Source organism: Argiope bruennichi, chromosome 8 (assembly GCF_947563725.1).
Source record: "Argiope bruennichi chromosome 8, qqArgBrue1.1, whole genome shotgun sequence".
NCBI classification, from domain to species: Eukaryota; Metazoa; Arthropoda; class Arachnida; order Araneae; family Araneidae; genus Argiope; species Argiope bruennichi.
The window spans coordinates 58,564,828-58,583,327 of record NC_079158.1 but is presented as its reverse complement, the minus strand read 5'-3'; the positions used below and the strand labels follow the sequence as shown (position 1 = coordinate 58,583,327).

At 28.3% G+C, this 18,500-nt stretch overlaps 1 protein-coding gene across 2 annotated transcripts; it reads right to left on the bottom strand.

The window, feature by feature from the left end:
• Positions 1–3,333: 3,333 nt before the first annotated feature.
• Positions 3,334–12,911, bottom strand: LOC129981959 (40S ribosomal protein S24-like). Of its 2 annotated transcripts, none has more exons than XM_056093032.1 (5): positions 12,793–12,911; positions 12,455–12,523; positions 5,598–5,807; positions 4,283–4,399; positions 3,334–3,554 (listed from the first exon to the last, which is right to left on the bottom strand). In XM_056093032.1, the coding sequence occupies exons 1-5, from the start codon at positions 12,793–12,795 to the stop codon at positions 3,546–3,548; spliced, it is 408 nt and encodes a 135-aa protein (XP_055949007.1). In that variant the 5' UTR covers positions 12,796–12,911; the 3' UTR covers positions 3,334–3,545. The 2 variants fall into 2 exon arrangements, with proteins under 2 accessions (XP_055949007.1, XP_055949008.1); XM_056093033.1 differs by having other exon boundaries at positions 3,334–3,397; positions 12,793–12,910.
• Positions 12,912–18,500: the final 5,589 nt, after the last annotated feature.

Sequence of the window (18,500 nt, the reverse complement as noted above, 5' to 3'; positions counted from 1 at the left end):
AAATAATAAACTATATATATAAAATCTTCTTTCACTGCTAATTTTTCAGAACTTCTCTTCAATTATACACATTTTATTTTTAATTAATTTAACTCACCAAAAAACATTTCCTATTTTGTGTAGAATTTCTTTTTGACATCTCCTGATCCTTTAGGTAATTGGAATACTTTTGTCTGGCCTCTATTACAATCTTAGTTCCTTCATGATTTCAAGGCAATTTGAATTTGTTCAAACATTTAATCATTTTTTATTGTTACAAAAGACTGTTTTTAAGTCTTCTATTCTTTTATCACAAGGAACCCTCTCCCCTTTTTAAAAATCAGTTTGCCTATGAAAAAGCATTAAATATGCATGTATTATTTCCCCTAATTTACAGAAGTTTTCTTTTCCTAAACACCCATGCAAAAAAAAAAAGTAAAGGTTGTTTTTGATGGATCATATCTGAAATTTTGGTATTACTATTTTATTCAGAAAACAATTAAATTTTATTAATATATAATTGCATCCATTTTTTATACACTGTATTTTTAGCAAATGAGATCTATTTTTTAATTTGTTATAAAAACTTTTCTTGGATCCATACAAAATATGCATCTATTTAGAAACTAAGTGACAATTTTTCTAAAATATTTTGTTCAGAAATACTAAGTGTTTTAAAATCCTATTTCCAGTGAATCTAAGACTTATTTTAGAAAGAGAGTCAATGTCTTTGGACAGGCTTGTCTTCTAAAATTAAATTCTATTTTATAAACACTATTCATAGTTTGCTAAGACATTTTTTTTCTTCTTCTTAACAGTAAATGTGCCAATTTAATCCAGGATAAATTTTTAAGATCTTCAACAAAGAATGACAAAAATTTTACTAGATTGATTCAGTTAAAAATGTTACACTATCATTTGGACCAAAGAAAGTCGAGTTGTGCTTTTTGGCAGAAGAGACATACTTGACTACACTTCACCTAACACTATAAACATTCACTTCAGCACATCACATTTTCTTTCAGCAGCCTGTAATACTACAGTATAATTTATAACCAGCTTTCTGAAATTTCTCTTTTTCAACATTCTGGACCATAATTTTTTTAAATATCATTCCCAATTTTTAACTGGCATGTTTTTCAGCCATCCATCGACAGGAACAAAATTTGTATGACTTTTTTTGTAGAAGGAATTTTTACAATGTTCTTTATGTGTGGGAAATATTCAATAAAGAATTGCAAATACTATCCTAATCCCCTCAATTTTATTTCCCACTTTAAAAGAATTACTTAAAGTATTGAAATACAGATACTTATATTCAACAATTTCATATGGAAGAATTTCTAGCCCATAGCTAATCCATCAATTGGAACTTTTATCGTCTCTCTCAAATCCAACTTTTTTTTTTTTTGTGGAATCAATAAATGCTTTTTAAGTATCTTCTGCTACAGAAGACAAACTAAACACCATGCTTCAACCTCCTGAACTTTTAAGTTCCAAAATCATCTAGGACACACATCTATTTGCTTTGTAGACTTATTTAATAATTCATCAATTAACAAAGTAGAATTTTCAACAATGCAAAACAAATTATACAATAGCGGGATAAAATCTGGAACAATTCCAAAGTAAAAAATATTCACACTTTGTTATTCACAAAATGTTTTGCAATTCCACTGTCAGAAAACATTACCCCATACCTTCTAACTTTATTATTATACAGAATACTTTCAGCATATTCATCCGTAACCATAAATTTTTATGAAAATCACAATCTGATTTGGAATTTTCAATTTTGCAACTATATATAAATCAGTTTTTGGGCAGGGAGCTGAACCGAAAGAAAATTAAAGTAGCGGAATAGAAAAAGGGCATTATTACGGCAATTGAACAAAACCCACACCTTTCTTAAATGCCTTTTCTTTTTTTAATGACCCATTAGAATTATGTAAAAACATCTCAGTTCATAAGAGCAAAAATTACAAATTAACTGGTGCATTAAGTTTCTATGCTTTTTAAATTCTGAACATATAAAAAAATACTGTTTAATAAATTTAATACACAATTAAGATTCATCTTCTGAGAAGACATTATCTCTCATACAAATTAATAATAATCTTATACAATCTTTATCATTCAATAACAACGAAATCAAGTACAGAATTAAATAAAAACACACATTTTAACAACACTTCAGTTAAGTATATAGTTATAAAGAAAGCAATAAGGGTTAAAAAAAAATTAGTGGTAGATATAAGATGGAAACTATATCACCATGGCATAGCTGAAATTAAAAATTTAATTCTTAAATGCCCAAGTTAATAATCAATTTTAATTTTCAGATTTTTTTTTTGTAGAAAAGAATACATAACTATAACTGAAAGAGATGGTATAGTTGTGGAAAATTGTAAAAAACAATGTGGAGTATTTAATTATTAAGTTAACTAACATAGTACAGCAAGGCAATCATGTGACAAACAAAAAGCTTCAGTGGAGGAAAAATAGTATGGGAACAATGGAAAAAACTGTATGAGAACAATGAATTTTAACCAAATATTAGATAAAAAAGTAAATAAAATTATGACAATTTTTTCATCTTTCAAGAATTCTGAATGACCATGAATTTATATAGTTGACATAATCACAATCCAACCAAAAGCTCACGAAACCCAGCTCTAAATAGACATATGCACCTATAATTGTCCTAAATATTTTGTCAACAAAAATATGTACAAGAAATTCAAACTGATGGCAATTCTATTTTTAAATTCAAAATAACCTGGTTACATTCTTGAAAAATATAACAGAAGCTTTGATTAGAAGTTTGTATGGAGATAGTATGACTATCTCTGTAACCACAAATACCTAGATTTGAAACAGAAATTGGTCCAATTAATTACCTCATAAGACAGTAACCTATACGGAATATCAAGTAACTGAAGTAGAGTATGAAAAATTTAACGCAAGATAGGCATGGTGCTCAACAAATGATATAATATTGAATATTTTATAATGGAACAAAATATTTATAAATTAATAACTAATCAATAAAATTTTTTTTATGTTTAATATATTCATGTAATGCATACAGTTCATTTGATGCTAACTAATAGTTGAAGCAATCATAATAGGGTCTTTCCAAAATTATAACATGAATTAATATTAAGCAGCACAAAATTAACCTTCTACCAAACTCTAATACAGATTTTTTGATGCACTATGAATTTGGTCACAAAGATTTTTTAATTTTAGAGAGAATTCCAATCAAGCTCCAATTTTTGAAACAGCTAGTTCTTTTTTCTTACACCCTGTATTATTTAATGATCATGAGTGTATAAATAATTAACAACACAATACAGACAACACATTTTTTTTTATTGTAAAAGCTTGGAATACATATAGTCCATGCTCTTTACACCTGTAAGAAAAATGGGAAAAAATTAGTACAAACATAAATTTATAAATAAAACAAGGATGCAAAGACAAAGAATAGACAGAAACAGAAAAAGCAAGCATAAGAGAAGCAGCACCAGTACCATGTACTCCAACGATATTCTGCACATCATTTAATGTTTCTGGAAAAATAATAACGCAATAAGTAAAAATATAATTTTGCCAGATATTTAGTTAGTCACGCCATTAGTTCTTCAAGACGGGAAATTCCCAACAGTCACTTGCACCAATACATGCTGAACTACAGGAAAGCATGCTATCGCTCATAACATTTTATTCTGTTTTCATAATAATTCCTTCACAATGTTCGTCCACCATTAACTTGAAAATACTACTTTACACTAGAGTAGACAACAAAAAGGTTAAATAAAAAATGAGGAAATTTTTTATTTTTTTCTACCATCTAGACATAAATTTAGTTAGCATTCCTTTAAGTAGCTTGAATTTTTATTACAAAATATAACATTGGCCCACGAAACCCAATATAACATAACAGATATTGGGATGCAAAGTTATATATATTATAAATAGGTTAGAGACAGAAGGGAAATAAACAAAAAAATACAATTCATTGATGAAGCTTTTCACAAAAACTAGATTTGCATATTTTCTCAACATTCGATTAACGGAAGTTATATTTTACAACAGATCTATACAAAAGGATAGACATTAAAAAATACTCCAGATTTGATGTTGAAATCTGGAAATGTACATGCCTTAAAGTGATAAGATTAAAAAATTTAATGCATTTTATTACAATTAGACTGTTAGTAAGAAAGATTAAAGATGCAGAGAAAAGAAAAAACTTAGTCATTATTAAATTGAAAAACAGATGAATTTAAAATATTACCTTCTTTCCTGATGCCGCACCCACTTTAGCCTTCTTCGTACCCCTAACTTTCTTCATTCTGTTTTTCCTTTCTTTTCTTTGTTTTCGACCAGTTTTCGCTCTCTCGCCAAAACCGTTCTGAAAATGGATGTTAAAACACTTCATAATAAAGCAACACTAATTTCTTATACTAATTAATGATAAATATCTTGTTAAACTGCTGTAAAAAAACTAATGAGTTTTATTAAATTTATATACAAATGGAATATAAAATTTACTGTTACGGGATCTAAATTTGATTTATACAACACAAGTTAAAAGCAATCTCATTTTACAAATCAAGAAAATAACTATAAAAATAGACAGTTATATTACATAATTTATGATTCATAATTTTAAAAACAATTATATAGATAAGTTACTTTTTTTAGATGGGGCACGAGATTAAAGTAGCAACTATTTTTGCATTCAACATAGCTAATAATTAAAAGTTTAATACACATAAAGCATTTTGACCCAGACAAGAACTTCAAGTAATCCTTTATTCATTAGATACAAATAATTTACAGAATATAAAGAAACTGGTAAGCAATCAAACAATTTAAATAAACCATCCTTCTAGAAACAATTCAGAGGCATGTATTAGCTCCAAGCTCAGCACTTATTCTTTGATTTTAACAAGAAACATTTTGAAGTCACACTGCAGCCAGGATAAATAAATGGTTATAAAATCCCCAAATGATTTATTTATTCCAAAACAAAATTTGGAAATTTAAGATAAACTACATTCCAACTATATTAGAATACATATTGAATAAATGATTTGAATAGCAATGCATTCTGTACAGCAGTTAGCCAAAAGGAGTATCCCACTGGCCTTCAATAATTGAGAATTCTTTTAAATACAAGCAAATTTAAAATTGAACAATAACTACAGCAACTCGAATAAAGAGAAGTATTAAAAAGGAATCAAGACATTGTTTAAAACTATTATGTACAGTGCAAAATTATATAATACAAGCAACTTTTATTTCAAAATTTTTTTATATACCATTTAATAATGCACAATATGAAAATTGCACTACCATCTAACTTGCATTCAAAAAATAACTCTGTCATTGATTAACAATTAAAATGCAAGCGAGTAATTATACATTAATAATATTGACCTACAACTCTTCCACTAAAGAAAACTTAACCTTCCCTTTAAAAAAATTAAAGCAAAAGCATTATTATAAAGTTTATTGCAATAGATTATAGGGAAAAATTTGGCATAGTAATACATTATTAAATTTTATAATTAAGATAATCCATATATATAAATATCAAATCTTACCCTAATGAGACGATATTTTGGTTCAAATTTCTTTGCATAATCTAATGTGTCATATATTAGGGCAAAACCTGTGGATTTGCCACCACCAAACTGTGTTCTGAAGCCGAAGCAAAAGATGACATCTGGTGTCGTCTTGTATAATTTAGCTAGTTTTTCTCTGATTTCTGTTTTAGGTACAGAACCCTTTCCAGGATGAGTAACATCTACTACCTAAAAGCAATAAATACAAGATTAATAATACAATGTTACAAATATTGTATTGAAATAAGATTTTGAATATTCATATTGAAATATACATATTGAAACAAGATTTTGATGATTTATATACTTAAGAGGAAATTTTAAAAGTTCTGCCAAATTACAAAATTTATAACAAGGTATAAATTAGAACCTTTATTAGAATTCAGGTTCAATAAAACCTGAAATGAAATGGGCATCTTTTCATAATGAAGACACGTAAAATAGTTAAGAAATTTTGCAAGTCCCCATTAGCATAAACAATCCCATTTAACTTTCTTGAAACTAGAATAAATTATAACTTTAATAAATATGAAGATATAAAATATCAGAAAAAATTAATATCTTTATATTTTATATGCCCAAGAATCAAACTTCTTAAGAAAATTATAATAGATGCAACAAGTGCTGTAACTTCCATCTTTAATAAGTTATTGCAAAAGAAATATCTGTTTGCATGCAATGACTCTTGATTTCTACAGAGACCAAGGAACGCCGCATGCAGTTAATCTTGCAGCTTTTAGGTGTACCAAAAATTACAAAATCTATGGTAGGACACAGCTGCATTCAAAATGCATGCAATGACCAATTCAAAATGTCATATCAACTAAGTGAATATAACAATCAATATAAAGGATGCAAGTAAATATTCACAAAAGAATTTTTTTTATAATTAGTAAATTAACTTTTTTTTGAATGTCAATCATTATAAATAAATTAAGCTTAACTATTATGAAAAAGTTAATGAGAGTGAAAGTAAAAAGCTTTCTTAAGTTCAAAGTTTTGATGTTAAAAATTATATATGAAAATCTGTTAGCATGCATTGACTCTTTATACCCATAAAGGAATAAGAAACGCCGCATGCTTTTAATATTGCAACTTTTAGGTGTACCAATAATTATTAAATTAATGGTAGGACACAGCTGCATTTGAAATATTGAAAACACCAATAATGAGCATAAAGCACATAATTTCTTAAAAATACAATTAAGTTCTTTTAAAATTATCAATTTGTCTTACATTTTCATAATATAACTGAACTTTCTTTAAAGCAGAAATAAACCAGTTTTCCATATATCTGATTTCATTAACAATCTAACAAAACCCATTTTTTTATCTTATAAAAAGTGGGGAAAAAAAAAAAAAAAAAACTTTTCCAGTTACTTGAGAACAGTAAAAAGTCCTTTATCCATTGCATGGGTTTAAGAGAAGAATTATGAGAAACTACATTACAGACTTTTTTTCTTTTTAAATTCAAAATTTAGAAATATTTATAAATTGTAGATTTATATTTATTCTTTTGTTTCAGCTCACGTTCATATATCCATGATTTATTTTAATTTTTCAGTTAAAATTCAACAAAACTTCAAAGGAGAGAGAAAACATAAGTGAAAACATTCATTTGGATGTTTATTATACCAAACTGTTGATTAAAATTCACCAGTTCCTATTAAAGGTACATACAATAAAAACATATAACTTCATTATGGATTACAAGGGAAGTGAGGAGATCAAATAATAAACTAAAAAAAATTATAGTATAAGAATCTGTTAGCATGCGTTGACTCTTAATACCCACAAAGAATTAAGAAACGCCACATGCTTTTAATGTTGCAGCTTTTAGGTGTACCAATAATTATGAAACTAATGGTAGGACACAGCTGCAGCAAGGAAATTTTAATCAATGAATCAACAAATATATTTGATGTGCAGGCTTGTTTAAATGCAGACATGAAATTTATTAGCAATAACTATTGGACTTAAAATCTTCAAGGCAACTGTAGATAAAGAAGAAAGTTTCTTCAGATAAGTTTAAGATTTCGTAACAGATTTATCCTTCAATTTCAAAGAGAAATTTAACTTTTACAAAATAAATGTTGCAATTTTTAAAGCACATTAAAAAAAAAAAGATTAAGAAATCAAAGAGAAAGGTATTTAGTTTCTAAAACAAGATATAACCAATCAAAATCCTAAGCCATTAAGCTCTAAATTAAAAAAAAATCACAAAGCTTGGCAAAAAAATCAGTTGTCAAGGGAGTTACAGTGGCTCCAAAAATGTTCGTACACTAAAGAAATTTGCAGAAATTGTGTTCTATACTTCTTAATAAAGCATTTTATTAGTTGGTTTTTTTAATTAGCATCTTTAAATAGTTCTCAATAAAACTGAACAAATATTTTTTATAAAAAATCAAGTAGTATTGTTCTAATAAATAAAAAATGTCACAAAATTAGAACACAAGTCTTTGTACATCCAAACATTATTTATTTAAATTCATCATAAAAATATCTTTTGCGGCTTATTTTTCTTCTAATTGAAAAATACACTAAAATCGTTTGATTTCAGTATTTAATATCACAATTATTTATTCTATTTACTTTATTCTTAGATATGCATGCATTCGTAAAGAAACGTACGAAAATTAATTATATTTCATTTTAAAGCTGGAAAATCAATCAGAGGCATTGCAACTATAACTAATCTACCTCATTCAACGGTGCAAAGCATAATAAAACATTACAGAGAGGGGGAAAAAAATTGCAAACAAGCCTCGCAAAGGTTGCCCTCAAATTCTGTCAGCTAGAAGTCGAAATATTGCAAGTAAATTTCTAAAAAATCCATGTCTGAGTGCAATAAAGTTTACTTCACAATATAATGAATCAAACGAAACTTCTATTTCCTGTGAAACTATTCGTAGAATTCTTCGGAATGCTGGTATACATGGCCGCTCTGCACGAAGAAAATTCTTTGTAAGTCAGAACAGAATTGCTAGGCTTAAATTTGCCAAATCTATGATAAACCAGCCAGAGAGCTATTGGAATCGTGTCTTATTTGCAGATGAAAGTAAGTTTAACATCTTTGGGTCAGATGGGAGAATCATTGTATGGAGGGGAAAAAGAAAAAAAACCCGAAGAACTTAATCCCAAGAATTTAGTTGGAACAGTAAAACATGACGGTGGAGGTGTCATGGTTTGGGGGTGTATGTCAGCAGCTGGAGTAGGCAATTTAGTATTCATTGATGGTATAATGGATCATCAGGGGTGTTTGTGGGACCCCAAAAAATCCCCTGAAACTTTTACGGACTTACTACCGACATTTTGGAGTTTCGAGAGGGGGGGGGGGAGAAATGAAAAATTACAATTATGAAGTATTGAATGACCTAATTATAAAAGTTCAATGAATTACTTTTTTTGCAAAATTAATAACCATAAATTTTCAAACATATAAACTACTACATTTTATGTAAATATTATAATTACCTGAATTAATTCTTTAAAAAAATTATCTAATTTCTGCTGTTTTTTTTATTTATTTTCTGATGTTTGTGGGCTTGTCTTTCTTTTGTGGTGAACTTCATAATTGCAGGAAGGTTGACTTTTATTTTCCTCATTTACAGTTGAAGAAATTTCCTTGAGAACTGCACATGCAGAGGTGGGAAGCAGTTTGCTTTTCTGCTAATGTAGAAGGTTTTTCAGAAACTTTTATAGGTGACTCATCTGAAATACATGTTTTTAAGTCCCCGTGATATGTTTTCCAACTTCTGTTCATATTCAGTAAGAGATCTTTGTGAAGCGGATCAGTCATTGGATTTTTTGAGCCATATTTTCCACATGAGGTTTCTTTAGAAGCCATTAAATCATATTTAATAGTCTGCACTGCATCTAGGGAATCAATCTTAAGAGAGGTTCTATAATCAGTGACAAGTGTATCCATTAAGTTGAATGCACTTTCCACTAATGGGCCATGGAAGCAGCTAAGGCAGGCTTTGACCAATTTAGCCAATGTAGGATACTTATAATCATTTGTGAAATCATCTTTTAAATTAAAAACTTTAGACCAATATTTATCAATTGTACACTTGACTTGATTTCCACTTTCATCAGATGTGTAGAGCATTTCTTTGGTGATATCAATATCACTTTGGTATAACCTTATTTCAGCTTCTACTTTTGACTTTTCATTATCACTAAAAATATGGGACATAAAAGGTGATAATTTTTCAAAAGCTAATATTGTACTGGTTTTACCTCTTAGCTCTGGATCTAATGCTGTAAAACTAATTAGATATGAATTTTTAAGGGGTAATTTCTGTTTCATATGCTGTGCTGTATTAGTATAAGAGAAATTTGGCATTCTTTTGCTATTGGATGATTGGATTTTAGAATGATTTGTGAAAGCCTTGAATCCTTCCCCACCATACTTCAGCAGTGAGTTACAAAAAACACAATATGCTTGTCCAGCAACATTTATTTTCTTGCACCATGTGCCGATGGTATCCCCATTACCATCTCTCCGTTCAATCCAATTCCACCTAAATGCATTCCGGACACCTTCTTCTAATTGTATAATATCACTATTTATATCGAGAAATTTCATAGTGAAATTCTCTTGCGTACATAAATAAAAAAATATTTCAATAAACGAAACGGAAAATTTACACGTGCATCAATAAATGAAACGAAAATTTTACACAGCGGAGAAAAAAAAGTTGCGAAGCGATCAATGACAAATAGCTAATACGGCGAAAAATCCCCCTTCTCTACTTATTGGCGCCACGCCAGGAGAGATAAGACCTTTGAACCCAGAGCCACGTGATCGCACAAAGTCTCCCCTTTTTTTTTCTGCCGCGCCTACTTGCCGAAAAGAATCCAGAAGAGAATGTCCGAGAACCGGGGGAATGAGTCATAACTCGCAATAAGGAAAGAACAAAAAAGAAGTTTTTTCTCCCTTTTCACGCATTATCACTGCCTTTGGAGAAAGAAAGGAAAAGTTTTCACCACACACATTGACCTTGCGTTTTCTGCTTTCAAAAGCAAACAAAATTACCCAGATCAAAATAAATAATTCATTATTATTCCTACTTCCTTTTGAACGACGATCCCCGGAATTTCCGGGTATCGAAGTTCAAAATCCCCGGAATTCCGGGGTTTCCCCGGAGCACAAACACCCCTGGATCATAGAGTTTATATAAATATTCTCAATAATAATTTAAAAGTGTCAGCACAAAAATTGGGCATTTTAAACAACTTTGTGTATTACCAAGACAACGATCCTAAGCACACGGCCATGAATGTTGTTCTTTTTTGCCTCTATCATTGCCCTCAAACCCTTAAAACACCAGCTCAATCACCGGATCTAAACCCTATAGAACATATTTGGAAAGAATTAGAAGTGCGAATAAGAAGTCAAGACACTAAATCGAAAATTCAACTGAAAGCAGTAATGATCGAAGGATGGAACAAGATCGGCGCAGAAGTAACCGATCGTTTAGTTAAATCTATGCCCAAACGTTTAAAAGCTGTTATAAAGAATAAAGGATATCCTACTAAATACTAAACATTTATAAAAATTTCATATTTAGTGATGTTTTTTTAAAGTGTATGATCACTTTTGTGTCCTACTTTTTGCACAATTTTATTTATTGTCATTTTTAAAAAAATAATTTACATCGTAATTAAAATTTATTCATCATTGCTTTATTAAGAACTGTAAAAATATGCCATGAAAAAATTTTCATGTAAAAATAAGAATATATAATGGTAAATAATGAGGTTTTTAATCGATTCTTGTTGGTGTACGGACATTTTTGGGAGCCACTGCAATTCAAAAATGAAAACACAAGCCAGTTTAAACTTCCAACAAGTTCATTTAGCAGAGTTGACTTCTATTCCTTGTTTACATTGATACATTAGCTGCATATTTCTATCTTGATATTTTATGCTGGCTTCAGAGCCCACAATTCTTGATTCAATAATATTTGAATCAAGAATTCTGGGCTTGAAATTCGAAAATAAAATAAAATATATTAAATATATAGATTACTGTTAATATTAAATAAAATGATTACAGTTTAGAGTTAAATAACTAAAAGAAATCAAATTAGAAATAAAGATAACCATTATATTGATAATGTGTGCCATTAAACTATAAAATTTAAGTTTTTAAGATAACTCAGAAGAATTCAATCGAAGTCAAGATAATAGAACACAAGAAATTTGTCAAAAATGACAAATTGGCCAACTTAACACAATGAATAATGCATAAAACTATTAGAAAAACGCAATATTTATTAGAGAATCACGGTAAAATAAAATTTCTTGCATATGCAGAAGACTAATTTTAAATTACCATAAATATCCACATTTGACAAATGTCAAGTCATATGTGCTATAAAAAAGTATCGATTGTCTTTAAAGGCAGAAAAGCAAAGCTATTTTACACAATTTTCAAATGAGATCAACGAAATTCTTAATTCCACATTACCATTAATCGATAAAATCATAAATATACCAGAAGGCTAACTTATTTCCAGACTATTCGAAATTTCCTTTTAACCATAAAATATGGCTTGATATTCATCGACTCCATGAAATATAACCACTTCAAAATGAATTACTTATAATATTAAAAAAACTAATGCCATACTAAAGTAAGGAATAACAAATTATAATCAATCATTACTAGACAAACGATTACATTAGACAAATGATTTTTGAACTCACTTTTAGCATTACAATAATACAAACACATTTTAATTAAAATGCAATACACTACCATACGAAAACAAATGGCATATCCAAATAAATATTTAATCAAATATAGAGAAATAAAATGTGCTTACCATCTGTTTTCTACATAGTAGACGATTAGACATGAACTTTTTAGTTCGGAGAGTAACTGTACTTTCGCCCTAAAAATAAAACAGACAATAATTACAAATTTTTTTTTTAACAAAATAAAGATTTAAATAATAAAATTTTACGCTTTCCAGACCATTGATATGGTAATCCGGATAGCTATGTGTAGTCCAGTTTACAGCGTGTAACATTAAAAGTCAAGATAGTATCAACAAAAAATAATCTAGACAATAGAATCGCTAACGCAATTAACTCGGTAATTTTCAACTTTGATTATAAATTAATTATAAAACAAAAAGGATGCGTTCAGATTACTACTTACCATATTTAATTTCGAATATTTCCCCTGCCTTTAATTTACACTACAAGACGACATAACAAGTTGAGATGTTGATGCGGTGGATTGAGTGTTGCCAAAAAGTATTTGTGATATAGTTAACGTTTAAAGGGCTTTGCAAACGTGTACAGAAAATTTGATCTATTATTTAGAAAGAACTGAAAATTTCAATCATGTAGAGTTATATCGTAAATATTGTTGCTAATCATAACAAAAGCGCCAAAAATACTTAAAAGAAAGTTAACAGTTTCTAATACTGATGCTATAGTGCGACTCTTATCACACCTATAGCCTGAGAAATTTGAGAATAATTGAATGAATCCATGTTTCGGTTACATTTTAATAAACGTTATAGGAAACAAAACTATTTTTCAAGTTAGTCTTGTTAAATTGAAAATAAAATTACGATAGAAATCATTGGGTACAACTGAAATTACATGAATCTCATTTCTTAGAAAAAAATTAGTTCAAAAATATCAGCTTGAAACATTTCTCTGTAACTTGTGATATGAAATATATGTTTATATTCACGATATGTTTACGATTAACCATAAGATGTGGCAAATTTGTTCCTCTATAAATCATATAATCTTTGATTTTATAACTTTATATAGACAAGCAGTGGCAACATTATAAAAAAGAACATTCTTGAAATAAAAAATGTTCATAGAATAATGATGGTGAAAAAAGAAGATGCTTTCAGAATAATAAGGAAAGTATTTTCTGAAAAGTTATTCTTTAAAGAAGAAAATAATATTTTGTGATGAAGCAACCGTTACAAACTGATTGAAACAATTTTTAACAACAACCTTTTTTAATTTAATTTTTAGTATTTTAAATTTGAATTTAAAATTTTAAAGTTAAGAAGAAAAAAATCAGCTTGGTTGTTCTTCCTTAATTTCTAGTATATTAACTCAAATTGTCGCCTTTTGTGCTTCGTAATGAAGTAAAGTAAATCGAGCATGTATTTTAGAGGCTTTTTTTTTTTTTAATTCCTACTATTAGCTCACACACTCTCTTTAAATATATATCTTGTTCAAATTTTCAATCTTTAATAAAAATACGTTTTATTCATCCGCTCAAGTTCAAATACATTTTTTTAAAACTTGTAGTGGTGACACTTGATGTTAATACAGTTTTTTTCAAATATTAATTAATTAATTAAATTTGTCCAGTAATTTCTATTGAGTCACCAAATGGTCGCCAAGCTCTATTTTGCTACTTAATATTGTAATTCTGTCATATCTATATACATATTTATATTAATTGTAATTATTTAATAAAAAGTAACTAAAATAAAAAAAATGTTGTAAGAATTGACTTAATTTTTATTTTTTTACATATTACTTGTTATTTTCTAATGTAATCAAAATTTGAAGTTTACAATTTTGGTGCGAATACCTTTTTGAAAATTTTGCGCTCCTGACTTTTTTTCATTTCTGAACTGTAGTGTTCCTATCAGGAACTTGGTGAAGGGGTGTGGTACACTTTTCCCCTCGATTTTCTTACTAGACGACAGTTTGTTAAAAAGAGCCAGCAAAAATTTATAAGGCTAATCAAACATAACATTTTATGTGAAATTTTATTTTGCAAGTCCATAATTTAAAAAAAATATATATTTACTGATACTTAATTGATATAATTTAGGTATTGAAGAGATATTTCTTATCTCAGCGAAATCGACAGAACTGTGTTTTGTTTTAAGCAAAATGTTTATTCTGCCTCATGTGAACATAATATTAGTATTAAGCATAATCGATATTTTATTCAGAAATTCAAAAATATATTATTTTTGATAAATGAGCAGATAGTTCATATTGTTCTTTTAAATATCTATTGATTTTCTTGTGTCGTCATACATCAGATCACCTGATTAATGCGATAAATTGACATATAATGTTATGATGATGATGTTAATGGGAACCAATTGCATGAAAATTTGAGTCTTAACTGGAAAACAAATACTGAATGAAAAAAAAAAATCGTGTGAGTAAATTTTAAATTTATCATATGTAATTTTCAATAATTACCGTTTTTTTTGCCTTTAGATTGCAACAGTTTTTATAACTATGCAAATAAGTCTAAAATGTGAAAAACCAGTCATTTTGTGGTTTGTTGTTTTAAATGCGAAAATAACAGAAACCATAATTGCAATACAAATTTCGGATGCAATGAGAATGTTAATATTGTACGGTGGGTACTGGCGTTCTTGCAGCCCGTCTTGGAAGACGCTAGGATGGCAAATGTTTATTTAATGTTTTTGAAGCTAGAAAAAAAAAATGTCATCAATACTATATTCCTTCGATTCTTAAAAAGTATTCATTTTTCAATTTCTTGAAATTGCCCAAAGTATTCTATTTATACATCTAGCTCATTTGAATCTTTTTACCTCAGATTAGGGAGAATTCGAAATTTTTTCTTTAGTCTCTTGAATTTGTGATTACAATGATGTTAAAATACTTTTTAAAAATTGAATATATTTTTAGCTATTATTACATAGGCTAAAAATTATTTCGCTAATCTTTAAACTGAAAGCAACAGTGTAAATGCTATATTTTCAAGTATAAAGTTTTGTTGATATACATAGTGTGATTATAAAATTGTCGTTTGTGTACAATCATCATAAATTTCAAATATCCAGCAAAATGTGAAAGATGAGATGAATTGTGGAAAAATTCCTTTTGTCGTTTTTCTGTTTTTTTGAATCAAAAACGTGAAACGTGTTCATTGTTACATGTTTAATCGAAACTGTCTTAAAAAAATATTATTCTAAATTTTGTTGGAATAAAAATTTTATCACATTTTAATTAAATATAGATAATTTAGTACAAATTAAAATCTCAGTTTTTAAAAGATGCCTGCAAAGATTTTTTTAATGTTATTACTGTATTAATTAAAATCTAAAATTTTATTTAAAACAATATGGGTGAAAGCAGATTTCCACAATAAAGATTTCTTGTTAACAACAATTTTTGATCTATTAACCTTATATCCGAAAGATTGCACTTAATAAAATAAAGAGAGATGAATTAACGATAAAATGTAGTTAAAGTCTCTGTAATGGGACATTCAAAATTAAGTTTCAGAGCAATGTAAAAATGAATAAAAGTCGAATTATTTGAACAGTGTTTAGATTTTAAATATATGCCACAATAATTACGATGCGTTTTAACAATCGTAAATAAAATTGCATAATAATTCATAAAATTTATTATAAGCCTCAATCTAGTAGAGAAAAATTTGCTAAATATTTCGTGCTTTATTCAATTATTACACACAATAATTCATTTGCAAAAATGAATTAACTCTGTACACAGAACATACTGGAATAAAAATGTATTATCAAAATACTGTTACCACTTTTTTTTTTATTAGAACAAATTTATTCTAGATTTTTCAGGATTTGAACTCAAACATTTATTTATTTATTTTTATTTTATTTTTTGCCATTTCCAGTAAAACGAAATAATTTTATATTTGTATCACTAAATCGATTATAGAATTTAGTTCAGAAAAGTAACAATGTTGACATTTTGACTTGCAGTTGCTTCTTAATTCAGTAAAAAATTGTTAAAATTTTATAGATATTCAGTAAGAAAGACTTAAATTACAGAATGTTTTGCTGTCAACTTCCAAAATTGTTCGTATCATTCTTTCATCCTTTTCTTCAGAATCATATGTAAATTAATTTTAGTGCATTGTTGTTGGTTTTGATCCACCATATTTAAAAGAGCATTAAGTGATGATCGTTTGGATGAATTGGTATTACACTCATTTTTAAATTCATGATGAAGTTTGCGATGTTGAAACAAGTGGTGTCAGTTAAAGTTCCATAAAGTAAAGCCGAAGGCCAAAATTTATTTTAAAAAAAAATTTCATAAGATCTAATATTATTCATGAAAATAACTTGCATCTTGATAGAATCCCTTATTTATTATTAGTCATATATTTTTAAAAAAAATATTCAATTTTTTTTTGAATATTTTAAAGAATTTTGCCCTTTTTCTTTTTTATTATTTTCTAAGCTCTATGATAGCATATGGTGCACTGATAAATCTTGAACATGATATAATAAACAACTTTTCAGTTGAAAATAAAATCAATCGAAATTGTTATTATATCACAACGACGCGACGTACATATTATCCTGAACGACTTGACATTGAAGGGAGGGGGAGGATTTGTGATTATATTAACTTAAACTGTTCACACTATTTTTTATCCAAAAACATTTAATTTCAGACAAAATTTAAGGCCATTGACTTTCTAAAACCGATTTTTAAAACACAAATTTTTCTAGCTACAATATTATAACATTTTCAAAACTTTACAGGAAGTTACAGACTACTGTAGAGAAGTGTTTTAGTTTCATAAATAATTCTATTACATATTCAGATAAGTTTTAATATATAAGCTTTAGCAATATTGAACATGATGAATTGGAATATGAAGCTAAGGTTTAGACCTTTCTGTAAGTATTATCCACAAAAATGCACGTGGAATGAACTGACACTTGGAAGAAAAAGAAAATGAATATTCAGGAGATTATTGAATATACATGAAGAATCTGTTTACAAGGAACAATCATTGGGCATAATAGAAAATAAGAGGAAGTCAACAAAATAGCGGCATTACTTGACAATATGAAATCAAGGACAAGCGCATGCACATGTCATTGAGGCATTGACCAATGAGAATGTGGATTAGATAATTATTTGGTATGTCAGATTATCGAAAGATGGCCGGACTTTATTTTCTTAGGGGTCTTGTGGCCATCATTTTTTGCAAGTGATTACCTTCTGTAAATAAATTATAATTCATGTGCATACAATAGTTGCCTTTTGCATAAGCATGTTAAATAATTAAGAAAATACTATATTCAAGGAATCATTCATATCCTGTCTAATAATATTCTGAATTTCTGTTGATGTCCTTATCTTGATACTTTTTCAATAGGAACGCAAGTAAAAATTTATTACACTTTAAATAAAGATAGGCATTACACCATCAAATCTTAAACGGAAATGGCGTACACGGAGAGAAATTAAATACTGAATGGACGTTATTGGTATTTCTGATTTATAGCCGACCACCCCGCCACAGCTGAACGAAGGAGTATTGACAGTCCATTGTCGGTACTTCATCTTGCGTACAGTCGACCACCCCGCCACCACTGAACGTAGCAGTATCGACAGGATTTGTTGTGGCCGACTGCTATCTTTAGCATTGTCCATCCTTGCATAGACCGATTTGTCAAAGTGACATTCTCTTCGAGATAATTGGCCACAAAGTGGTCAATTACTGTCCTTCTTTCTTATCTACAAACTCTCAAATAGTTGGTAAAAAACTGACAATTTTTGACATCATGTCTTTCAGAGTTTTAAGATTACCTGGTACCATCAGTACTGTACTTAAGTATTATTTAAAATTTTCAGACTTTTTCTTAACTTCGAGGTTTTAAAAAATTCCTTTAAATTCCATTGTCGGTACTATTGGGGGTTGAATCATTGATGTGTATGAGTGAAGAAACAAAAATTTATGAGTTGTCTTTTCATATTTTCTATGTAGACTGCATTTCTTAGCAGAATTTCCTTCCTCTAAAGCAGAAACATTTCAAACTTTTGAAAATTAAGAGTTACTTTCTTTTACTTCCTCAATGTTCTATGTGCAGTAATGTAAAGTGTTAATGTATG